Below are 25666 nucleotides of genomic sequence, written 5' to 3' on the forward strand. Positions count from 1 at the left end.
GTTCAAGACACAGCCAGGCTGACATGGTGAAGCCCTGTCTCTACTAAAATACCAAAAATTAGCCAGGCGTGGTGGCTCACGCCTGTAATCCCAGCACTTTGGGAGGCCGAGGCGGGTGGATCATGAGGTCAGGAGATCGACACCATCCTGGCCAACACGGTGAAACCCCGTCTCTACTAAAATACCAAAAATTAGCTGGATGTGGTGGTGGGTGCCTGTAGTCCCTGCTACTCGGGAGGCTGAGGCAGGGGAATTGCTTGAACCCAGGAGGCGGAGCTTGCAGTGAGCCAAGATCGCACCACTGCACTCCAGCCTGGGCGACAGAGTGAGATGCCATCTCAAACAAACAAATAAAAAACAAGAATTAGCTGGGCGTGGTGGCACACACCTATAATCCCAGCTACTTGGGAGGCTAAGGCAGGAGAATCCCTTGAACCCGGAAGGCAGAGGTTGCAGTGAGCTGAGATCGCGCCACTGCACTCCAGCCTGGGCGACAGAGCAAGACTCCACGTAAAATAAATAAATAAATAAATAAATAAATAAATAAATAAATAAATAAAATAAAAATAAATAAATGAATAAATCACGCCTGTAATCCCAGCACGTGGGGAGGCCGAGGTGGGCAGATTGCCTGAGGCCAAGAGTTCGAGATCAGCTTGGCCAACATGGCGAAACCCCATCTCTACTCAAAATACAAAAAAAATTAGCCCAGTGTGGTGGCCTGTGCCTGTAATCCCAGCTACTGGGGAGGCTGAGGCAGGAGAATCACTTGAAACTGGGAGGTGGAGGCTGCGGTGAGTCAGGATTGCGCCATTGCACCCCAGGCTGGGCAACCAGAACAAAACTCCGTCTCAAAAAAAAAAAAAAAAAAGGCCGGGCGCGGTGGCTCAAGCCTGTAATCCCAGCACTTTGGGAGGCCGAGGCGGGCGGATCACAAGGTCAGGAGATCGAGACCACAGTGAAACCCCGTCTCTACTAAAAATACAAAAAATTAGCCGGGCGAGGTGGCGGGCGCCTGTAGTCCCAGCTACTCAGGAGACTGAGGCAGGAGAATGGCGTGAACCCAGGAGGCGGAGCTTGCAGTGAGCCGAGATCGCGCCACTGCACTCCAGCCTGGGCAACAGCGTGAGACTCCGTCTCAAAAAAAAAAAAAAAAAAAAAAAAAAATTCTGCTCTCTGAAACCTCAGGGTCTTCTCATTCCTATATCTTGTTTCCCCAACTACCTTTCCCTGATTATGGCCCCGTTGGCCGAAGCCGGGGATGCTAGTCTGGGAGAGTCTTCTGGGATCCCCAAGCTCTGGGCTGGGGGCTGGAGAAGGCCTCGAGTCTTCTCGACTCACGTGTGTCTGCCCCAGGCAAAGAGCTTGGTCATCCTGTGATGGCCGCCATCATCCTTTCCTCGTTCGGTGCGAAGAGGCAGCCGAGAGGAAAGAGAGGGAACATCGAGTGGGAAGGAGGGGACCCCCAGGAACCACACCTTTACTGGAGGCCCTTTCTTTTTTCTTTTCTTCTTTTTTTTTTTTTTTGAAACGGAGTCTTGCTCTGTCGCCCAGGCTGGAGTGCAGTGGTGCGATCTCAGCTCACTGCAAGCTCCGCCTCCCGGGTTCAAGCAATTATCCTGCCTCGGCCTCCTGAGTAGCTGGGATTATAGGCACCTGCCACTAGGCCCAGCTAATTTTTTTGTATTTTTAGTAGGGATGGGGTTTCACCATGTTGGCCAGGCTGGTCTCGAACTTCTGACCTCGTGATCAGCCACGCGCCCCCCACCCCCGCCCGCCTCGGCCTCCCAAAGTGTTGGGATTACAGGCGTGAGCCACCGTACCTGGCCTCATTTTTTTTTTTTTTTTAGATGGAGTCTTGCTCCCCCAGGTTGGAGTGCAGTGGTAAATTCTCAGCTCACTGGAACCTCTGCCTCCTGGGTTCAAGTGATTCTCCTGCCTCAGCCTCCCGAGTACCTGGGACTATTGGTGCGTACCACCACACCCTGCTAATTTTTATATTTTTAGTAAAGATGGAGTTTCACTATGTTGGCCAGGCTGGTCGCAAAGTCTTGACCTCGTGATCCACCCGCCTCGGCCTCCCAAAGTGCTGGGATTGCAGGCATGAGCCACCGTGCCCAACCTTATTTTTATTTTTATTTTTTTTGAGACAGAGTTTCACTTTGTCACCCAGGCGGGAGTGCAGTGGTACGATCTCAGCTCACTGCAATCTCCGTCTCCTGGGTTCAAGCGATTCTTTGGCCTCAGCATCCCGAGTAGCTGGGGTTATAGGCGCCCGCCACCATGCCCGGCTAATTTTTGTATTTTGAGTAGAGACGGGGTTTCACCATGTTGGCCAGGCTGGTCTTGAACTCCTGGCCTCAGGTGATCCTCCCACCTTGGCCTCCCAAAGTGTGAGCCAAAGTGTTAGACTCACAGGTGTGAGCCACTGCACCCAGTCAAGGGCCTTTTCAACTCTAGCCTTGATCGCTCTTGCTGAACTAGAGAAAAGAATATTTCAGCTGGGCATAGTGACTCATTCCTGTAATCTTAACAGTTTGGGAGGCCTAGGTGGGAGGATCACTTGAGCTTAGGAGTTTAAGACCAGCCTGGGAAACATAGCCAGATCCTGTGTCTACAAAAAAATAAAATAGGGCGCCTGTAGTCCCAGCTACTCGGGAGGCTGAGGCAGGAGAATGGCGTAAACCTGGGAGGTGGAGCTTGCAGTGAGCCGAGATCGTGCCACTGCACTTCAGCCTGGGCGACAGAGCGAGACTCTGTCTCAAAAAAAAAAACCAAAATAAAATAAAATAAAATAAAATAAAATAAAATAAAATAATTAGCCAGGCATAGTGGTGTGTCCCTGTAGTCCCAGCTACTTGGGAGGCTGAGGTGAGAGGATCACTTGAGCCTAGGAGGTCGAGGCTGCAGTGAACTATGATCATGTCACTGCACTCTAACCTGGGCGACAGAGCAAAGCTGACTCTGTCTCAAAAAAAAAATTTTTTTTCACCCACTTATTTCTCCAGCAAAATCTGCTATGGCATCAAATCCAAACCCTGGTCCTCTTGGAAGCAGCTTCTGCCGCTTTCGCTCATAATCAGTCCTTTGGCTCTGGCCACTCAGCTTCTTTGGTCTTCATTGACTATCTCTTTTTTTCCCTTAAATATTTGGTAGCGGCCCGGCGCAGTGGCTCACGCCTGTAATCCCAGCACTTTGGGAGGCCGAGGCGGGTGGATCATTTCAGGTCAGGAGTTCGAGGCCAGCCTGACCAACATGGTGAAACCTCGTTTCTACTAAAAATGCAAAAATTAGCCGGGCATGGTGGCAGGTGTCTGTAGTCCCAGCTACGTGGGAGGCTGAGGCAGGAGAATTGCTTGAACTCGGAGGCAGACATTGCAGTGAGCCAAGATCGTGCCATTGTACTTCAGCCTAGGCAATAAGAGCGAAACTCCATCTCAAAAAAAAAAAAAATCAGGCGGACGTGGTGGCTCACGCCTGTAATCCCAGCACTTTGGGAGGCTGAGGCGGGTGGATCACAAGGTCAGGAGATTGAAACCACCCTGGCTAACACGGTGAAACACCATCTCTACTAAAAACACAAAAAATTAGCTGGGCTTGGTGCCAGGCGCCTGTAGTCCCAGCCACTTGGGAGGCTGAGGCAGGAGAATGGCGTGAACCCAGGAGGCGGAGCTTGCAGTCAGCCGAGATCCAGCCACTGCACCCCAGCCTGGGCAACAGAGTTAGAATCTGTCTCAAAAAAAAAAAAAAAAAAAAATCTATCTATCTATCTATATCTATCTATCTATCTTTGACATATTAATGTGTCGTATTATGGTCATATTATGACATATCATATTGATATGTCTTACTTATTATTTTAAAGAAATAGGGGCCGGGCGCGGTGGCTCAAGCCTGTAATCCCAGCACTTTGGGAGGCCGAGACGGGCGGATCATGAGGTCAGAAGATCGAGACCATCCTGGTTAACACGGTGAAACCTTGTCTCTACTAAAAAAAATACAAAAAACTAGCCGGGTGAGGTGGCGGGCGCCTGTAGTCCCAGCTACTCGGGAGGCTGAGGCAGGAGAATGGCGTAAACCCGGGAGGCGGAGCTTGCAGTGAGCTGAGATCCGGCCACTGCACTCCAGCCTCGGCGACAGAGCGAGACTCCGTCTCAAAAAAAAAACAAAAAAAAAAGAAATAGGACTACTTAGGCTATCTACTTCTTTTTTTTTTTTTTTTTTTTTTTTTTTTTTTTTTTTTTTTAGACAGAGTCTCGCTCTGTCGCTCAGGCTGGAGTGCAGTGGCCGGATCTCAGCTCACTGCAAGCTCCGCCTTCCGGGTTTATGCCATTCTCCCGCCTCAGCCTCCTGAGTAGCCGGGACTACAGGTGCCCGCCACCTCGCCCGGCTAGTTTTTTGTATTTTTTTTTTTTTAGTAGAGACGGGGTTTCACCGTGTTAGCCAGGATGGTCTCGATCTCCTGACCTCGTGATCCACCCGTCTCGGCCTCCCAAAGTGCTGGGATTACAGGCTTGAGCCACTGCGCCCGGCCGACTATCTACTTCTTGTGTGAGTTTTGATCATTTGTGTCTTTCAAAGAATTTGTCCCTTTTGCCTGTGTTATCAAATTTATTGGCATAACATTTATGACATTCCCTTGTCCTCCTACTACTGTCTGTAGGATCTGCAGTGATGTCCCCTCTTTTGCTCTTGCTATTGATCATTTCCGCCTTTGCTCATTTTTTTCTTGATCTATCAAGCCAGGGGTTTATCACTTTTAGTGCTCTTTCCTCGAAAACCTCAAGGTCATTTATCCCTGACCTTTGTCTGGCTGGCCCTTTCACTCCACGTAGTTCTCAACCCAAGTGTCGCCTCCTCAGAGAAGCCTTCCCTGACTACCCTAGCTATAAAGACAGCCCTATCTTTTCCTTTCCCTTCCTCTGTTTGGTTTTTCTTCCTGGCCCTCACTATTTGTTTACTTGTTTATTGTTTATCTCTCCAGCTATACAACAAGCAACAAAAGGGTAGGGACCACATCTGTCATCTTCTTTCTCTTTTTTTTTTTTTTAGAGATAGAGTCTTGCTCTGTAGCCCAGGCTGGAGTGCAGTGGCACGATCTGGGTTCACTGCAAGCTACACCTCCTGGGTTCACGCCATCCTCCTGCCTCAGCCTCCCAAGTAGCTGGGACTACAGGCACCCGCCACCACACCTGGCTAATTTTTTGTATTTTTTTTTTTAGTAGAGACAGGGTTTCACCGTGTTGGCCAGGATGGTCTTGATCTCCTGACCTTGTGATCTGCCCGCCTTGGCCTCCCAAAGTGCTGGGATTACAGGCATGAGCTGCCTCCGCGCCTGGCCCACATCTGTCTTCATCCCTGTGTCTCCAGCATCTATCACAGGTGTACAATGAGCCTGCCATATAGTAGATGCTCAAGAAATGCTGAATGAATGAATGAATCCTTTTTGGGGGGAACTTCCCCCAGACATGATATCATTCCTTCCTGGAGCTGGGAAAGTCCCTTCCACATACCACTCTGGGCACTACTCAGCCAGCCCCAAAGCAGGAAGCCCCTTCTACCGACGGAGGGCAGAGGACGTCATCCATGTCCCGAGGCACTGATGGTAGCACTGTGGACTGTGATTTAAACCACCTCATCCGTGGAGACAGGTCTGAGGGCTGCCTCCAGACCTCTGTCCCTCTTGGAAACAGGAATTGAATCCGAAAGCTGTTTTTTTTCACCTGGTAGTGGCTGACCCTTTTGAGGAAGATGGCAAAAAGGACCAGAGTGGGGATGGGTCTGTCCCTGACATGAAGCATTCCTCATATTGGGGAAGGGGGAGGGTCAGAATGAAGTCGTGAACTGGGTATGCTGGCACATGCCTGTAGTCCCATTTACTCGGGAGGCTAAGGCAGGAGGATCTCCTGAGCCCAGGAGTTCAAGACCAGCTTGGACAACATAGCAAGACCCAGTCTCTAAACAAAAATGAAAACAAAAGCAAAAGAAAAGATAAGAAAGCTAACAACAACAAGAAAATAAAACTGTGAAAGAGTCCAGTTCTGTCCTTAGCACTTTTAAAAAACATATTTTTATTTTTATTTTTTTGAGACAGAGTCTTACTCTATTGCCCCGGTTGGAGTGCAGTGGCTGGATCTCGGCTCACTGCAACCTTTGCCTCCCGGGTTCAAGCGATCCTCTTGCCTCAGCTTCCTAAGTAGCTGGGACTACAAGCATGCACCATCACACCCGGCTAATTTTTGTATTTTTAGTAGAGACAGGGTTTCATCATGTTAGCCAGGCTGGTCTCGAACTCCTGACCTCAGGTGATCCACCTGCCTCGGCCTCCCCAAAGTGATGAGATGACAGATGTGAGCCATTGTGCCCGGCCTGTTCTTAGCACTTTGAGGCAGGCGCTGCTAGTTCCCCCACAAAGGGTAAACTGAGGCTCAGAGAGGCAGAGCGACTTGCTCAAGGTCACACAGCTGGGACTCGCATCTAGAATTCTGGTTCCAAAGTCCATGCTCCTGACTGCCCTCTTCACCTGCTTTGGGGGACAAACACCACAGAACCCCAGCGCCAGATGGGGAAAATGAGGCCCAAGGAGGCCGCAGGATTTATCGGGGGTCTGCAGCTAGACTGAGCCAGAGCGGGGCTGAGAGGCCGAGCCTCCCGCCCCTCCGGCTGCCCGGCCTGGCTCCCCACTTCCCCAGGAGCTGCGTTTCCTGTGAGGGCCTGGTGCTGGACTCTGTGCACATGGCTGGCTCCAGCTGCCCTGTGGATGGCTGGGGCTTGGCACGGTTAACCCAGTTCCTTCTTGGCATCTGCCAGTTCCACTTCCTCTTCTCCTCCTCCCTGCCCAGGAGGAAGCAGGAGCTTCCCGTCTGGGCCGCATGGCCTTTAGGGGGTGTCCTGAAACAGATCACTCCCCCCATTTCTATCCAGGAGCTTGGGGCTGTCGAGGGTTGGGGGCCACTGGAGGGGTCCCAGAATCCTTTGCGGCTTCAGGACAAAGATGGACTGCAAAGAGGGGGTTCTGATGTAGCTCTTCAGGCTTCGGGTGATGACCCATCCCTGAGTCACGAAATCCGTGTTGCAGGTGGCAACAGGATTATCATTTATTTCCTATAACAAAGCAGAAGAGGAAAAAAAAACAAACAAACCAGTGCATCGCAACAAAATAAAGTCAACTGTTGCTTGCTGAGACTTCTGTTCGTTCTCTGAACTTTTGGGGCAAACTAAGATCTGAGAGTTTGAAGACAGCTAGGGGACAGGAGCTCAAAAGGTCCAGTCCTGGCCGGGTGCGGTGGCTCGGGCCTGTCATCCCAGCACTTTGGAAGGCTGAGGTGGGTGGATCACTTGAGGCCAGGAGTTCAAGACCAGTCTGGCCAACATGGTGAAACCCCGTCTCTATTAAAAATATAAAAGTTAGCCAGGCGTGGTGGTGGGTGCCTGTTATCCCCGCTACTCGGGAAGCTGAGGCAGGAGAATCGCTTGAACCCGGGAGGTGGAGGTTGTGGTGAGCTGAGATCATACCACTGCACTCCAGCCTGGGCGACAGAGCGACTCCATATCAAAAAAAAAAAAAAAAAAAAAAAAAAAAAGAAGAAGAAGAAGATCTGAGGGTTGGAAGGCAACTGGGGGAAAGGAGCTCAAAAAGTCCATTAATGAGCAGTTGGGCTCAACGCTGCACCCCAAGGAGCTGTCTAGCTTCCCAGAGTCCGTAAAAACATTGCTTTAACTGATATGTTAATGACGCCTACCCCAGCTTAACTGGCCGTGCCCCATTTTGTTGCTGAAGAACTCACACGACTCCAAGTTTACTCCCCTGGGGTTCCACTTGCTGTGTGACCCAAGGCAAGTCACTAAACCTCTCTGGTCCTCGGTGTCCCATCTGCAAATGGGAAAATCATAGAATCTATGGGGATTAACTGGGGATCCACAGAGTCTCTGGGCTCAGGGTTGGGAAGACGGTAAGATTTAAATCATGCTTGCTGTAATTTTTATTATGATTGCTATAACTATTCAGGCAGGGTAAAGGAACCTCCAGGTATAATAATTTAGAAGCCCATAGGCTCGAGGTGGCTCATGCCTGTAATCCCAGCACTTTGGGAGGCCAAGGCGAGTGGCTCCCTTGAGGTCAGGAGTTCGAGACCAGCCTGGCCAAAATGGCAAAACCCTGTCTCTACTGAAAATACAAAAATTAGCCAGACGTGGTGGTGCACACCTGTAATGCCAGCTACTCTGGGGGCTGAGGCAGGAGAATCACTTGAAACCTGTGAGGCGGAGATTGCAGTGAGCTGATATCGAGCCACCGCACTCTAGCCTGGGCGACAGAGTGAGTCCCTGTCTCAAAAATAATGATAATAGGCCAGGTGCGATGGCTCACGCCTGTAATCCCAGCACTTTGGGAGGCCGAGGCGGGCGGATCACGAGGTCAGGAGATCGAGACCATCCTGGCTAACACGGTGAAACCCCGTCTCTACTAAAAATACAAAAAATTAGCCAGGTGTGGTGGCGGGCGCCTATAGTCCCAGCTACTCAGGAGGTTGAGGCAGGAGAATGGCGTGAACCCGGGAGGAGGAGCTTGCAGTGAGCCGAGATCACGCTACTGCACTCCAGCCTGGACAGAGCGAGGCTCCATCTCAAAATAAATAAATAAATAAATAAAATAATAATAAAAGTCCATAGGCTCTGGACTCAAACAGAACTAAGTTTGAATCCCAGCTCTGCCACTCACCAGTACCATCGAAGGAATTGTGTGACCCACAGCAATTCCTTCAACGGACCCGAGACTCAGTTTCCCCATATGAAAATGGGGCTAAGAGTTGTCTCCCTCTTGGCCGGGCACGGTGGCTCACGCCTGTAATGCCAGAACTTTGGGAGGCTGAGGCGGGTGGATCACGAGGTCAGGAGATCGAGACCGTCCTGGCTAACATGGTGAAACCCTGTCTCTACTAAAAATACAAAAAAAATTTAGCCCGGCATGGTGGCAGGCGACTATAGTCCCAGCTACTGGGGAGGCTGAGGCAGGAGAATGGCGTGAACCCAGGAGGCGGAGCTTGCAGTGAGCTGAGATCGCGCCACTGCACTCCAGCCTGGGCGACAGAGCGAGACTCCTCCTCAAAAAAAAAAAAAAAAAAAGGAGTTGTCCCCCTCTCGTGGTGAGGCAGGAGAGATGGTGGGACTCCAGCTCTTAGCTCACCAGGGACACCTAGTCAAGGGCCAGCAGGTTCACAATCCCCTCTGCTACTAGCACCAAATAGCCAAAGCTCCAAAAACTAGATGGTCCCCCATATTGTCTCCATGAGAAATTCAAAGAAATGGATGGGAGGATGTTTGTTTATTGCACTGACTCCATTCCTATGTTCTGCTGCAGGAATATTAATGAGTTGACATGTCCCCGTCCTAACATGCAATAAATTCAGGAATCTGGAGCTCTCACAGCTCTGCATCAGAGAATGTCAGATTGTGGACCTGGGGGATGTTGTTGTTTGAGTAATTTTTTATTTTTTATTTTTTTGAGACAGAGTCTGGCTCTGTCATCCAGGCTGGAGTGCAGTGGTGTGATCTCAGCTCACTGCAGCCTCCGCCTCTCAGGTTCAAGCCATTCGCCTGCCTCAGCCTCCTGAGTAGCTGGGATTTGGTGTGAGCCACCACGCCCAGCTAATTTTTGTATTTTTAGTAGAGACAGCATTTTGTATTTTTAGTAGAGACAGGGTTTCACCATGTTGGTCAGGCTGGTCTGGAACTCCTGACCTTGTGATCCGCCTGCCTCAGCCTCCCAAAGTGCTGGGATTACAGGCATAAGCCACTGCCCCCCGCCCTAGTTTTTAATTTTTCTTGGAAACCTTTTTTTTCCCTTTGAGACAAGGTCTTGCTCTGTCACCCAGGCTGGAGTGCAATGGAGTGATCATAGCTCACCGCAGCCTCAACCTCCTGGGCTCAAATGATCCTCCTGCCTCAGCCTCATGAGGAGCTGGAACTACCGGTGTGCACCACTACGTCTGACTAAATATATATAATTTCCGTGTGAATGTCCTTTACAGCAAGAGAAAAGCCTTTTTCTTTTTTTATTCCTTTTTTTTTTTTTTTTTTGGAGACAGAGCCTCACTCTGTCACCCAGGCTGGAGTGTAGTGGCACAATCTCAGCTCACTGCAACCTCTGCCTCGGGTTCAAGCAATTCTCCTGCCTCAGCCTCCCAAATAGCTGGGATTACAGGCGCCCACCAGTACACCAGGCTAATTTTTGTATATTTAGTAGAGACGGGGTTTCACCATTTTGCCCAGGCTGGTCTCGAACTCCTGACCCCAAGTGATCCGCCCGCCTCGGCCTGCCAAAGTGCTGAGATTATAGGCGTGAGCCACTGTGCCCAGACAAGAAAAGCCTGTTTCTTGACTTTGAACCAAATAGACGTGACCCCTGAAGAAACTGAGAACTGGAGAGGCGAGGCGGCCACCCCCGACCTGCCCACATGGCTCTCCAGTGTGCAGGTGGCATCTGCTGGGTAGAGTTGGCGGCGTTGGAGACAGCCCTTTGGGGAGATGGGGGGGTGACACCCCCGCCCCTCTCCCTGTTCGGCCTTCTCTGCTCCCGTTTCCTCTTTCTGGACCCCAACCAAGCCACCCCTTCCCTTTTTGCTGCCGCTTGCTCTTGCTCGATCAAGTTCTGCCTGCACCGACCCCCACCCCCACCCTCTGCACCCCAACCCTGGAGGCAGAAGCAGTCCCATCCCCTCTCCCGTCGCTGGGAGGGGCCCATGCTGGTGCTCTCAGGAGCCAGATGAGATACCGGTCAAGCCTCCAGCCCCCACCTCCCACCTGGTGGATCACACCCATTTTACGGAGGAGAAAATTGAGACACAGAGAAGGGGAAGGGCAGCCTTGGGATGTCAGAGTTTAGCCGGGAGCTGAGCTGGGGTCTTTGAACCTCTAGTCCCAGGCTCTTGAAGATTCCAGCATCAGCATCCCGGACCCAGGGCCGGCTTGGCAGGTACGTCAACTGGGCTGTCACAAGAGGGTTCCAGGTTCAGAAGAGCCTGAAGTTTCAGCTTGCACCCAGCCCCAGAAATTCTGTGGCTGGCCCTGCAAGGACCCTGCCAGATTTTGTACCATCTGTCAGCAAGGTCAGGTCGATTCTGTCTCCTCGGTGTCTCTCAAATGTGTCCTCTTCTCTCCAGCTCCATGACAGCCACCTTGGTCCAGCCCCACGGGTGCTCATCTGAACCAGCCCAGTCCCCTCTGCCCTGGTCCCGGTCCCCACCCCCACAGTCTGTCCTCCCTGCATCAGCCACCAGAGGGCGCCTGTGAGCACCTGAGTCAGGGCCTGTCCCCCCTCTGCCCACAGCCCTCCGTGGCTCCCACTTCCCTCGGGGTCAAAGCCCATGACCGCCCTGCAACCTACAAGGCCCTGCACACACCCACCCTTCCCTCCTCCCTCTCTCCCCCTCCTCACTCTGCTCCAGCCACACGGGCCTCCTCACTTTTCCTCCAATATACCAGGTTCAGTCCTGCCCCAGGGCCTTTGCACGAGCTGTTCCCTTTGCTTGGTGTGCCCTCTAAGATTTTGAGAGTGACCTTCCAGCCTTCACAAGTCACTTCCACTGAGCGGCCTTCCTTGACTGTGTGGCTATCATAGTCATCTAATTACTCCTTGCCCTATTTATCCTATGTTATTTCTTTCGTAAAAGTTTCTCTACCTGAAATCGTTGTAGCAAATAATAATACATATTAGTATTGTTATGATAAATAATAAAAATAGTCTGGGCGTCGTGGCTCACGCCTGTAATCCCTGCACTTTGGGAGGCTGAGGTGGACGCATCACTTGAGTCCAGAAATTTGAGACTAGCCTGGCTAACATGGTGAAACCCCAACTCTACTAAAAATACAAAAATTAACCTGGAGTGGTGGTGCACGCCTGTAACCTCAGCTACTTGGGAGGCAGGAGAATCACTTGAACCCGGAAAGCGGAGGTGGCAGTGAGCCAAGTTTGCGCCACTGCACTCCAGCCTGGGCAACAGAGACTCTGTCTCAAAAAAAAAAAAAAAAAAAAAAAAAAAAGGCTGGGTGCGGTGGCTCACGCTGTAATCCCAGCACTTTGGGAGGCTGAGGCAGGCGGATCACAAGGTCAAGAGATCGAGACTATCCTGGCCAACATAGTGAAACCCCGTCTCTACTAAAAATACGAAGATTAGCTGGGCATGATGGTGGGCGCCTGTAGTCCCAGCTACTCGGGAGGCTGAGGCAGGAAAATCGCTTGAACCCGGGAGGCAGAGGTTGCAGTGAGCCGAGATCACGCCACTGCACTCCAGCCTGGCAACAGAGCAAGACTCTGTCTCAAAAAAAAAAAAAAAAAAAAAAAAAAAAAAAGAAAAAAGAAAGAGAAAGAAGAAAAAGGAAAAAACCCATAAGAACCATAACCATAAAAAGTATTAAAAACACAAAAACTTGCTGGCCACACAAAAATAGCTGGATCTGGCCCTCGGGGAGCCGGAGTTTGTGACCCTTACTGTGAATATTTTATAATCAATTCATTTGGCCCTCACTTTGATGCAGCAGGCATAGTGTGTTGAGGTCCATGTTTTTTAGTTTGTGCTTTGTTTTGGTTTCTTTTGTTGTTGTTTTTTTGAGACAGAATCTCGCTCTGTCGCCCAAGTTGGAGTGCAATGGTATGATCTTAGCTCACTGCAACCTCTGCCTCCCAGGTTCAAGCGATTCTCCTGCCTCAGCCTCCCGAGTAGCTGGGATTACAGACACGCACCACCACACCCGGCTAATTGTGTATTTTTAATAGAGACGGGGTTTCACCATGTTGACCAGGTTGGTCTCGAACTCCTGACCTCAGGTGATCCGCCTGCCTCAGCTTCCCAAAGTGCTGGGATTACAGGCATGAGCCACCATGCCCAGCCTGAAGTTCATGTTTTACAGATGGGGAAACCGAGGCACAGAGCAGCAAAGTCGCTAGCCTAGGGTCACTGAGTGATGCCCCAGCTGCACCGGGATTTGAACCCAGGAGGCCTGGCGTGGAGTTGGGGGTGTCTGACGTGGGGTTGGGGTGTCGGAGGTGGGAGCCCTGTGGTGGGCTGAGTGGTTCTGCTGCTCCGTCCCCAGGCCCTGGTGAGAGCGGGAAGAGCACCTTCATCAAGCAGATGCGGATCATCCACGGCGCCGGCTACTCAGAGGAGGAGCGCAAGGGCTTCCGGCCCCTGGTCTACCAGAACATCTTCGTGTCCATGCGGGCCATGATCGAGGCCATGGAGCGGTTGCAGATCCCCTTTAGCAGGCCTGAGAGCAAGGTGAGCCATCAGGGCAGGCAGGGGCCCAGGGCAGGGTTCCCCAGACCCCGGAGCAGGGCCAAGTTCCCCAGACTTCAGGGCAGGGCAGGGTCCCTAGACCCTGGGGCAAGGCCATGTCCTCCAGACATGTGTGCATACATACAAGTGCACACACACATATACACACATACATGCATGCACGCACAGGTATGCACACACACGTGCACAAGGACACACACATACCTACATGCTCACGAAGATACACATGCATGCCCACATGCACATGTCCACACACATACACAGATGAATGCACACACGTGCACATGCGTGCATACATACAAGTGCACACACAAGTATACACACATACACGCACACACGTGCACAGACACAAATGCACACAACGATCCATGCAGATGCCCCCACACAGATGCACACAAATAAGTGCACACACAAATGTACACACCCAAACACGCCCATGCACGTGTACACACACACAGACACACACAAGCGTGCATGCAAATTCCCACATGCACACACATACACACATGCACACACGGAAACTCACACAAAGATACACACAAGCCTGCATGCAATCCCCCATGCACATGCACGCACATGTGTGCACACATACAAATGCACACACAAGCACACCTATGTACGCACCCACAAATGCACCCAAGGATACATGCGCGTGCCCCACACACAAATATGCACACAAATCACACACCCAAACACACCCATGCACACGTGTACATCTGTACACACACACAAGCACACTTGTACGTGAACAAACACAGAGAAATGCACACACAACACTCAGTCCATCACAAAGGTCTGAGCAATGCTAGTAGTGCCTGGAGGGAGCCAGAGCTGTTTGCGGAAAAGAAGGGGAAGCCGAGGGTCCGGCGGGCAGCTCAGGGTTCACGCGCCTGTTGGGGGGCCTGTGACGGGCAGATTGCTTCAGTGCTCTGTGTCTCAGTGGCTTCCTGTATAGAATGGGGGGACTGTGAGTGCCGTGCTTTCTGGGAGCCAGCTAGTGTAAAGAGCAGGGCTGGCTGCCCTTGACCCCTGTGGGTGCCATGCTCCCCCTGAGCCTGAGATCGCCCGAGCACATGGGCCGTCTGCAGCCCCTCATGTGCTGGCCTGAGCTTTTCTCTCCGGGGATCCATGCACAAACAGACGGAGGACAAATTAGAGGTGTGTGGGGGGCTCAGGGGCTCTGGGGAACAAGAAGGGCAGTGGGAAGAGAGTGTGTTTCAGGGAGGGACGCGGGGGCTTGCAGAGATGCCTGGGGAGGGCAGCCTCACTCAGACGGGCTACCCTAACTGCCCCCGTCCTCCCTCCCCAGCACCACGCCAGCCTGGTCATGAGCCAGGACCCCTATAAAGTGACCACGTTTGAGAAGCGCTACGCCGTGGCCATGCAGTGGCTGTGGAGGGATGCCGGCATCCGGGCCTGCTATGAGCGCCGGCGAGAATTCCACCTGCTTGATTCAGCCGTGTAGTGAGTCTGGTGTCTGCCGGGGATGGGCGCGTGGGGAGGGGCTGAGGGCAGCGGCCAGGCTGGCTGGTTTCCTGCAGCAGGAGGTATTGTGGGCGCAGATGGGCTGTGAGGTGGTCCTGCTCCAGGATGAGGTCCTTCCAGGGGGGACCCTAATTCCTGGGGGACCCTGTTCTGGGGGTGACCCTTTTCCTGGGGGAACTCTCTTCCGGGAATGACCTTGTTCCTGGGTGGACCCTGTTCCTTGGGGGTGACTCTGTTCTGGGAGTGAACTTGTTCTTGCGGTGACCCTATTCAAAGGGGGACTCTGTTCTAGGGGTCACCCTGTTCCTGAGGGAATCCAGTTCCTTGGAGAGACCCTGTTCTAGGGGGAATCCTGTTTCTACAGTGACCCTGTGCCTGGGGGTCCCTGTTCCTACGAGGACCCTATTTCAGGGGTGACCCTGTTCCTGGGGGAACCGTATTCCTAGAGTGATCCTGTTCTTGGGGGGGACTCTGTTCCTGGGGGGACCCTATTGCTGGAGAACCCTGTTCCTGGAGTGACCCTGTGCCTTGGGGTCCCTATTTCAGGGGTGACCCTGTTTCTGGGGGGACCCTATTCCTGGGGGTGACTCTGTTCCCAGGGAGACCCTATTTCCTGGGGGATCCTATTCTGGGGTTGATCCTTTTCCTGGAGTGGCCCTGTTCTCGGGGGTGATTCTGTTCCTGGGGGGACTGTATTACTTAGAGTGACCCTGTTCTTGGAGGAGCCCTGTTCCTGGGGGGACTTTGTTCCTGGGGAACCCTATTCCTGGAGAACCCTGTTCCTGGAGTGACCCTATTCCTGGGGGTACCCTGTTCCTAGAGTGACCCTGTTCTTGGGGGACTCTAAACTTTAGCAGCTCTCCCAGGGGACACCACTCCCCAATGAGGCTGTTCCTCATGTCACACCATCCTTTGGGTCACCCTGCTCTGCGTGTGAAGCTGCTTTTCCTTGGGGCTCTGTTGCCTCAGATGGGGGATGCTCCTGGGCCATCTGCCAAGCCCAGGGATCCCACCCCCACCCAGGGAGCTCTCCTCCTCAAGCAGCCCCAGCAGGGTCCTTGCTGGGCCTTTTGTAGGGGCCTGGGAAGCAAAGGGAGGCTGGCTGCAAGGCTGGGCCTCAGGACTCCTCACTCTGCAGCTACCTGTCCCACCTGGAGCGCATCACCGAGGAGGGCTACGTCCCCACGGCTCAGGACGTGCTTCGCAGCCGCATGCCCACCACTGGCATCAACGAGTACTGCTTCTCCGTGCAGAAAACCAACCTGCGGTGAGCGCTCCACCTAGGCCCAGCCTAGGGGGCAGGGAAGGCTTCCTGTAGGAGGAGGAGGGGCAAAGGAGCTGGGGCCCTGAGGGATGAGTAGGAGTTTCTTAGTCCCAGCCTTCAAGGAGCTGCCAAGCTAGGGGAAGCAAAGCTCTATGTAGACACCTCCAGGCCCCCAGGTAGTCAGGAGTGGGACCTGGAGGAGCCCAGGTTGAGGCATCAGAGATCCAGGAGGGAATATCTTCTTGGAGGAGGGGACATTAATGGGGTTTTGACAGATGAATTGGAGTTCACTAGTCCTAACCCTGAAGGGGTTGCTGGGGAGGAGGAAATAGAGACTATACAGTCAGGACCAGGTCTGGGGAGGCCTGGTCTGGGGAGCTCAGAGGTGATCCCTGTAGTCATCAACACTGGGGGATGGACTAGAGGGTGAGGCTGGAAGTCAGGAAACTCAGAGAAAGGAGGAGCCAGGACAGTGGGTGAGGGGATGGAAAGGAAGGAAGGGTCAAGTGTTGTTTCTGATGTGGAATGGGCAGGAGTGGATGAGTGTGGGAATTAGAAGAGGAAGTCAAAGGCCGGGCGCGGTGGCTCAAGCCTATAATCCCAGCACTTTGGGAGGCCGAGACGGGCGGATCACGAGGTCAGGAGATCGAGACCATCCTGGCTAACACAATGAAACCCCGTCTCTACTAAAAATACAAAAAAATTAGCCGGGCGAGGTGGTGGGCGCCTGTAGTCCCAGCTACTCGGGAGGCTGAGGCAGGAGAATGGCGTAAACCCGGGAGGCGGAGCTTGCAGTGAGCCGAGATAGCGCCACTGCACTCCAGCCTGGGCGACAGAGCGAGACTCCGTCTCAAAAAAAAAAAAAAAAAAAAAAAAGAAGAGGAAGTCAAAAATGACACCTGAGTTTTTTGTCAAGGTGATGGGGGTAGACATTGGAGCCAGTGGGCTTGGGGATGAAAAGGTAAAGATGGAGTCCTTTGGGACAGGTTGAGTCTGAGGGGCCTAGGGGCATTGGGGAGGTGGCTGGACACCACCTTAGCTGGCAGACAGAGTTGGGAATGGCCAGTGCAGCAACCCTAACCCGAACCCAGCAGAGCAATGGCCAATGTCAAAGGTCAAGGAAAGGAAAGATCAAGAATACAGTGAGAGGCCGGGCGCGGTGGCTCAAGCCTGTAATCCCAGCACTTTGGGAGGCCGAGGCGGGTGGATCACGAGGTCAGGAGATCGAGACTATCCTGGCTAACATGGTGAAACCCCGTCTCTACTAAAAATACAAAAAACTAGCCGGGCGTGGTGGCGGGCGCCTGTAGTCTCAGCTACTTGGGAGGCTGAGGCGGGAGAATGGCGTGAACCCGGGAGGCGGAGCTTGCAGTGAGCCGAGATCACGCCACTGCACTCCAGCCTGGGAGACACAGCGAGACTCCGTCTCAAAAAAAAAAAAAAAAAAAAAAAAAAAAAAAAGAATACAGTGAGAAGAATGACGCTGGGATTGGCAGTTAGAGGGTCACTGGTGACCTTAGCAAGATCTGTTTCCATGGGTTGATGGCAGGGAACTGAGCAGGTGTGCAAGATGATGCCCAGAGACAGGAATTATGTTTGACCTACCCGTGTTTGGCCTTCCTTTCCGTAAATCCCCCAAACCTATTGTTCTGGCCTCTGCAATAGTCTTTACCAGGAAGGTTCACAATTTATCTGTTTCCTGTGGGTCTCCTCCACAAGATGGAGAGCCTCACAAGGTTAGGAGCTGAGTTTGATTCTTCTGCTTCTTTAGTGAATAGCTAAAGGTCAGAGCAGAAGTTGGTAAATGTGGGTGGATGGTTGGAAAGATGGAAGGGAATAGATGGGTGGATGAATGGGTGGGTGGATAGATGAATAGATGGATAAGTTGAGGGATAGATGAGTGGATGGATGGGTGGGAGGATGGATGAGTGGATGAATGAATGGGTAGATGGGTGGGTGGATGGATGGATGGATGGAAAGAGGGATGAGTGGATGGATGGATGGGTGGATGGATGGATGGGTGGATGGGTGATACATGAATGGATGAATGGGTGGATGAGTGAGTGAAGGATGGATGGATGAGTGGATGAATGGATGGATGAATGGATGAGTGGATGGGTGGGTGGGTAGGTGGATTGGTAGATGGGTGGATGAGTAAGTGGATAGATGGGTAGATGGATGGATGGGTAGATGGATAATGGGTGAATAGATGGTTGGATGGATGGATGAGTAGATGGAGAGATGGACGGGTGGGTGGATTGAGTAAATGGGTGGACAGGCAGGTAGATGATGGATGGATGAATAGATGGGTAGATGGATAGATGGATGGATGAGTGAATGGATAGATGGATGGGTGGATGGATAGATGGGTGGGTGGGGTGGATGGATGGATGAATGGGTGGATGGATAGGTGGATGAGTGGATGGATGGATGAATGAATGGCTAGATGGGTGGTGTGTGATGGATGAATGGATGCATGGGTGGATGGGTGAGTGAAGGATGGATGGATGAGTGGATGAATGGATGAGTGGATGGGTGGGAGGGTGGGTGGATGGGTAGATGGGTGGATGAGTGAGTGGATAGATGGGTAGGTGGATGAATGGGTGGGAGGATGGATGAGTGGATGAATGAATGGGTAGATGGATGAGTGGATGGATGGATGGATGGATAGGTGGGTGGGTGGATAGACGGATGGATGAGTGGATGGATGGATGGATGGATGGATGGATGGATGGATGGATGGATAGGTGGGTGGGTGGATAGATGGGTAGATGGATAGATGGATGGATGGATGAGCGAATAAATCGATGAATGGGTGGGTGGATGGGTAAAAGTTTAGGAGTGAAGGTAGAGGCTGGGAAATCATGCGGAAGTCTGGGCTGGGGAGGTGATTTTTAGGTGTGGCCCTGGAGTGAGGCGAATGAATGGAGTGAGGGCTCAGAGGAGACTGAGACCCGAGATGAGAGGTGATGCCAGAAGTTCCCAACTAGCCAGTGGCCGACCCCACCCCTGTCTCATTCTCCAGACCCCCTCTCAACCCCATCTGGCTCTGGATGTGGGGTTTGAGGGACTCTGAGGACGCATGGGAGGAGTGGGTCTCAGGGATCAGGAGACACACACAGCAGCTGCAGTCTAACTGCTGAATCATCAGTCCCAGTTTCCCCTCCTGTGCAATGGGGCAAGTCCCATCTTGCTTGAGGCCCTGGCCCGGGCCCGTCCAAAGCCTCTGCTCTGGCACTTCCTGAGTAACGGTTGCATCCCCAGGGAAATGACGCACAGATGGTTATCAGTGACCCACATTTCTCAGAAGAGAGAGAACAGGAAGGTGGGGGCAGGCTTGTGTTGCGGTGTGCGGTGTGCCCAGCCAGCACCAGGGCACATTCCAGATCTGTCCGACCTGCGACCCTGTAATGCAGGGGTAGAAAGCAGGCAGCCCAGCACAGTAGAAGCTTGGGAAAGTCCCCTCTCCTCCCCGGATCTCAGCCTCCTCATCTGTAAAATGGGCGTAAGACTCATTCCTGCCTTGCGGGAATGACATGGCAAATCCACGAGAGGCTAGCACCTATTCTTGCTGTTGCTATTATTGATCTTGGCATATCCCGGACGTGATGGGGTTTGGGGGTGTCACGGAGCAGGGTCCTGAGCTCTGAAAGGGGGCACCTCGATTCCCTGTAGGATCGTGGACGTCGGGGGCCAGAGGTCAGAGCGTAAGAAATGGATCCATTGTTTCGAGAACGTGATCGCCCTCATCTACCTGGCCTCACTGAGTGAATATGACCAGTGCCTGGAGGAGAACAACCAGGAGGTGCGCCACCGCCTCCCTCACCGTACCCACTTATTGGCCCAGGGCCCCGTCACCTGAGCAGGAAGCTCTGGCGCAGAAAGGGAGGTGTCCCTGCCCTGAACGGGCCTGTGTGCCCAGCATGGCTATGAACTTGCCCCTTCAGCCTTTTGTGGTCAGATTGCAGCAACCCAAGACACAGACGCACAGTGTTTGGCCAGGACCCCAGACACACACACACCCCTACACTACACACGCACACACGCACATGCACACACACATGCAATGCACACACACATGCAATGCACACACAATAAACACACACGCATGTGCACAATACATGCACACACATGCACATGAACACATGCAATAAACGCATGCACATGCACGATATATGCACGTGAACACACACACATCACACGTGTGCATATGCACGCACATACACGCATTCACGCGTGCAATACATGCATATGCACACACATGCACATGAACACATATGCATCACACAGGTACATATACACTACACATACACACACGCACACATGCACACACACGCACGCACACATGCATACACATGCACACACATCCACACACATGAAGACACATGCACACATGCACACACATCTACACATACGCACACACAGGCACACACATGCACACACATGAAGACACATGCACACACATGCACACACAGCCACACACGCACACACATCCATACACATGCACACACATGAAGACACATGCACACACACATGCACATACGTGACGACACATACACACACGCACTTGCACACACAAGTGCTCACACACGTGGAAATTCCTGTCCGCATGCTGGCCGCACCATGGAACACCAGGGCTTCTGTCACACTCTTCACAAACACATCCTTGAGGGAGTCACACATGGATGCACAGCTACACAAGCACCGGCCGCATCGAGGAACACTCAAGCCCCGAGAGAGACACGGCCGCCTGCACACAGGCAAGCACAGCTATCCCAGGAGAGCAGGTCTCTCCCCAGGGGCGACGTTCTGCTTCTGTTCAGAAAGGCCTGAGGCCGCTTCTTTTACGAGTGTGAACTTTTCTCCTGCTTGATCCCTGAGCCCAAAAGTCGGATGCATTATTACCTGTAAGGCGTGACTGTAAGGGTTAAGGTTTCACCCAGTTTGGGTCAGATGATGTAATTTTAACTTTCAGGCTGAATGAGACGGAATGAATTTTAGGTCATCCTGATACTGCTTGTCCTCTAGTCTAGCCACATGAAATGGACTCGCTGCTTAGGGCTTTCGTAAGAAAGCTGCGCAGACCCGGCAGTTTAAACAACAGATATTTATTCTCTACAGTTCCGGAGGCCAGAAGTCAGAGAGGGAAGTGTGGGCAAGGCTGGGTCCTTCTGACAAGACAGAATCCGTCCCAAGCGTCTCCTAGGTCCTAGTGGTGGCCGGAAATCCTTGGTGATCCTTGCTTATAGGGGCGTCACCTGATCTCTGCCTCCCCCTAACACACAGTGTCCTCCCTGTGTGCACGTCTCTCTGTAAACTTCCTCCTTTTTATTTGGAGACAGTCTTGCTCTGTCACCCAGGCTGGAGTGCAGTTATGTGATCATAGCTCATTGCAGCCTCGAACTCCTGGACTCAAGCCATCCTCTCACCTCAGCCTCCTAAGTAGCTGGGACTACAGGTGCGTGCCACCAAGCCCGGCTAATTTTAAAAACTTTTTGTAGCCGGGCGCGGTGGCTCAAGCCTGTAATCCCAGCACTTTGGGAGGCCGAGACGGGCGGATCATGAGTTCAGGAGATCGAGACCATCCTGGCTAACACGGTGAAACCCCGTCTCTACTAAAATACAAAAAAAATTAGCCGGGCGAGGTGGCGGCGCCTGTAGTCCCAGCTACTCGGGAGGCTGAGGCAGGAGAATGGCGGGAACCCGGGAGGCGGAGCTTGCAGTGAGCTGAGATCCAGCCACTGCACTCCAGCCTGGGCAACAGAGCCAGACTCCGTCTCAAAAAAAAAAAAAAAAAAAAAAAAAAACTTTTTGTAGACATGGGATCTCACTATGTTGCCCAGGTTGGTCTCAAACTCCAGGGCTCAAGCAATCCTCCTACCTCGGCCTTCCAAAGTGTTGGGATGACAGGCACAAGCCACTGAGCCTGGTCAATCTCTCTCTCTCTCTCTTTTTTTTTTTTCTGAGGCTGGGTTTTGCTTTGCCGCCCAGGCTGGAGTGCAATGGTGCGATCTCGGCTCACTGCAACCTCTGCCTCCCAGGTTCAAGTGATTCTCCTGCCTCAGACTCCTGAGTAGCTGGAACTACAGGCATGCGCCACCATGCCCGGCTAATGTTTGTGTTTTTAGTAGAGGCGGGGTTGCACCATGTTGGTCAAGCTGGTCTTGAACTCCTGACCTCAAGTGATCTGCCTGCCTCAGTCTCCCAAAGTGCTGGGATTACAGGTGTGAGCCACTGCACCCGGCTAATATCCTCTTTGCATAAGGACACCAGCCTACTCCAGTACCACCTCATCTGGGTTAATTCTGCAGTGATGACCCTGTTTCCAAAGAAGGTCACATGCTGAGGTTCTAGGGGATTAGAACTTGAACATATGATTTTTAGGGAAACATGATGTACCCCGTAACACAAGGCATTTGAGACCTTATTGTACTTTTCTTTTTTTGTGAGATGGAGTCTTGCTCTTGTCACCCAGACTGGAGTGCAGTGGCGTGATCTCGGCTCACTGCAACCTCTGTCTCCCAGGTTCAAGTGATTTTCCTGCCTCAGTCTCCTGAGTAGCTGGGATTACAGGTGCCCGCCCCCATGCTTGGCTAATTTTTTGCATTTTTAGTAGAAACGGGGTTTCACCATGTTAGCCAGGCTGGTCTCGAACTCCTGGCCTCAGGTGATCTGCCCGCCTTGGCCTCCCAAAGTGCTAGGATTACAGCTGTGAGCTGCCACGCCTGGCCAGGTCTCCCTCTTCTTCTTCTTCTTTTTTCTTTTTGGAAATGAAGTCTCGCTGTGTCACCAGGCTGGAGTGCAGTGGTGTGATCTCAGCTCACCACAACCTTTGCCTCCCAGATTCAAGCAATTCTCCTGCCTCAGCCTCCCGAGTAGCTGTGATTACAGGCGTGCACCACCATGCCCAGCTAATTTTTGTATTCTTAGTGGAGATGGGGTTGCACCACGTTGGCCAGGACGGTCTTGAACTCCTGACCTCAGGTGATCTGCCCGCCTAGACCTTCCAAGGTGCTGGGATTACAGGCGTGAGCCACCGCACCTGGCCAGGCCTCCCTCTTCTTATAAGGACAGCAGTCATGGACTTGGGGGCCCACCTTATTCTAGTATTGCCTCACCTCAACGACCTCTTCAAAGACCCTATCTCCAGGCCAGGTGCGGTGGTTCATGCCTGTAACCCCAGCACGCTGGGAGGCCAGGAGTTCAAGACTCTCTCTCCAGATAAGGTCATACTCTGAAGCTCTGAGGGGACATGAATTTTGGGAGGACACCCCAACCAGCACAGGCACAAAACCATGTCAGGCACACCAAGGCAGCTGTCCACACGGAAACACGGGCACACCCGCCTCAGCCCCAGCCGGGCAGGGAGGGGTGAGCCCACACCCCTGGAGCTAACAGCCCCATCTCCGCGATGGGAGGGCTTCCTGTCCGAGCTGGCCGGTTGAAGCAATAATCTGTTTCTGCCCCCAACACAGAACCGTATGAAGGAGAGCCTCGCCTTGTTCGGGACTATCCTGGAACTACCCTGGTTCAAGAGTACCTCCGTCATCCTCTTCCTCAACAAAACCGACATCCTGGAGGAGAAAATCCCCACCTCCCACCTGGCTACCTACTTCCCCAGTTTCCAGGGTAAGCAGTTCTAGAACTTTCCATACCCTTCCCCTCCCAAAAGCAGCTCCAAAGAGAGATGCTAATCCAGGCTCTACTTCAGCCTGGAGTCACGGGAAGTTTCACATAGGATCACACCCACATTCTATACTCAGCTCCATCCACTGTCCAACCTCATAAAATCTGTTTCCTCCTCTGTGGAATGGAATAAAATAGCAAAGGCCCTTGGAACTGAGTAAAGTGAGGAATTCTGGCCGGGCGCGGTGGCTCAAGCCTGTAATCCCAGCACTTTGGGAGGCTGAGGTGGGCGGATCACAAGGTCAGGAGATCGAGACCACAGTGAAACCCCGTCTCTACTAAAAATACAAAAAATTAGCCGGGCGCGGTGGCGGGCGCCTGTAGTCCCAGCTACTCAGGAGGCTGAGGCAGGAGAATGGCGGGAACCCGGGAGGCAGAGCTTGCAGTGAGCCGAGATCGCGCCACTGCACTCCAGCCTGGGCAACAGCGTGAGACTCCGTCTCAAAAAAAAAAAAAAAAAAAGTGAGGAATTCTTAAAAAGAGGTAGCGTATCATGTACAGCTTAAACATTTTATTTATTTATTCTTGAGACCGAGTCTTGCTCTGTCGCCAGGCTGGAGTGCAGTGGTGCGATCTTGGCTCACTGCAACCTTTCCCTCCCGTGTTCAAGTGATTCTCCTGCCTCAGCCTCCCGAGTAGCTGGGATGACAGGCATGCGCCACCACCTCAGCTAATTTTGTACTTTTAGTAGAGACAGGGTTTCTCCATGTTGGTCAGGCTGGTCTTGAACTCCCGACCTCAGGTGATTTACCTGCCTCGGCCTCCCAAAGTGCTGGGATTACAGGCATGAGCCACCGCGCGTGGCCTTTCTCTTTAATTTTTAAAAGCAGGCCGGGCGCGGTGGCTCAAGCCTGTAATCCCAGCACTTTGGGAGGCTGAGACGGGCGGATCACGAGGTCAGGAGATCGAGACCATCCTGGCTAACACAGTGAAACCCCGTCTCTACTAAAAATACAAAAAAACTTAGCCGGGCGAGGTGGCAGGCGCCTGTAGTCCCAGCTATTCGGGCGGCTGAGGCAGGAGAATGGCGTGAACCTGGGAGGCGGAGCTTGCAGTGAGCTGAGATCTGGCCACTGCACTCCAGCCTGGGTGACAGAGCGAGACTCCGTCTCAAAAAAAAAAAAAAAAAAAAAAAAAAAATTTTTTAAAGCAGAGCCTTGAGCAATGTTTCCAAAGCACACAGTTTTTGTAAATACAACGACCTTCTTTCATGCAGCTCTTGCAGGTATAGATTTGCGTGACGTTCCTATTAATTGCATACAAACCAAGACACGTACAACGGGCAAAAACAGGTTTGGGAACAAACTCTCAGTACATCCAGAGGGTGAAAGGGCCACAGGGCAACTACAGAGAAACACCATCTAGTGTTGGGCACCACTTAGTGTATTTTACAAAGGGGAGGCAGAGTTGTGGTTAATCCAGGGACCGACGTGACGAAGGTATATATTCACTAGCACTTTCCCCAGAACACCGCTGTGAGGATAAAGTGTGGTGGCGAAATATCCTGCTTAGCTGCTGCCGAGTAACACACCGTCCCCAAACTTAGTGACTTAAACTGGCCATTTTCCTTTGCTCATGATTTTGTGGGTCAGGAATTTGGAAGGGTTGAGCTGGGTAAGTTCATCTCTGATCCATGTGACATCAGCTGAGCTGCCTGGGATTGGAGATACACTTCCAAGATGGCTTCTTCCCCCACATGTCTGGTGCCTTGGTGCTCTTGGCCTCTCTCTCTCTGTCTCTCCCTGCCTCCGTCTCCCATCTCATCTATCTCTCCTCCCCTTTCTTCCAGTCTCTCTCTCTCCTTTTCCACCTCCCCTGTTCTCTCTCTCTCTCCATTTGGGGCCTCATGATCCACAGCCTCCTCACATGGTTTGAGCTTACTCACAATATGGCTGCCTCAGGGTAGACAGACTTCAGCCTAGGTGGAAGCTGCTTCTCA

The 25666-nt window shown here is 52.4% G+C and overlaps 1 protein-coding gene across 2 annotated transcripts in view; it reads left to right on the forward strand.

Annotated features, from left to right (window-relative positions):
• LOC105485652 (G protein subunit alpha 15) overlaps positions 1-25666 on the forward strand; it is a 31203-nt gene that overhangs the window by 1420 nt on the left and 4117 nt on the right. For both annotated transcript variants that reach the window (XR_011618021.1, XM_011747984.3), the window contains exons 2-6: positions 13090-13274; positions 14602-14756; positions 15916-16044; positions 19717-19846; positions 23517-23670. Coding sequence is in view for 1 of the 2 variants with exons in the window: in XM_011747984.3 (XP_011746286.1) it covers positions 13090-13274; positions 14602-14756; positions 15916-16044; positions 19717-19846; positions 23517-23670 (753 nt within the window). In the remaining variant the exon portion in view is untranslated. The remainder of the gene's footprint in view (positions 1-13089; positions 13275-14601; positions 14757-15915; positions 16045-19716; positions 19847-23516; positions 23671-25666) is intronic.

This window comes from Macaca nemestrina, chromosome 20, assembly GCF_043159975.1.
Source record: "Macaca nemestrina isolate mMacNem1 chromosome 20, mMacNem.hap1, whole genome shotgun sequence".
Taxonomy (NCBI): Eukaryota; Metazoa; Chordata; class Mammalia; order Primates; family Cercopithecidae; genus Macaca; species Macaca nemestrina.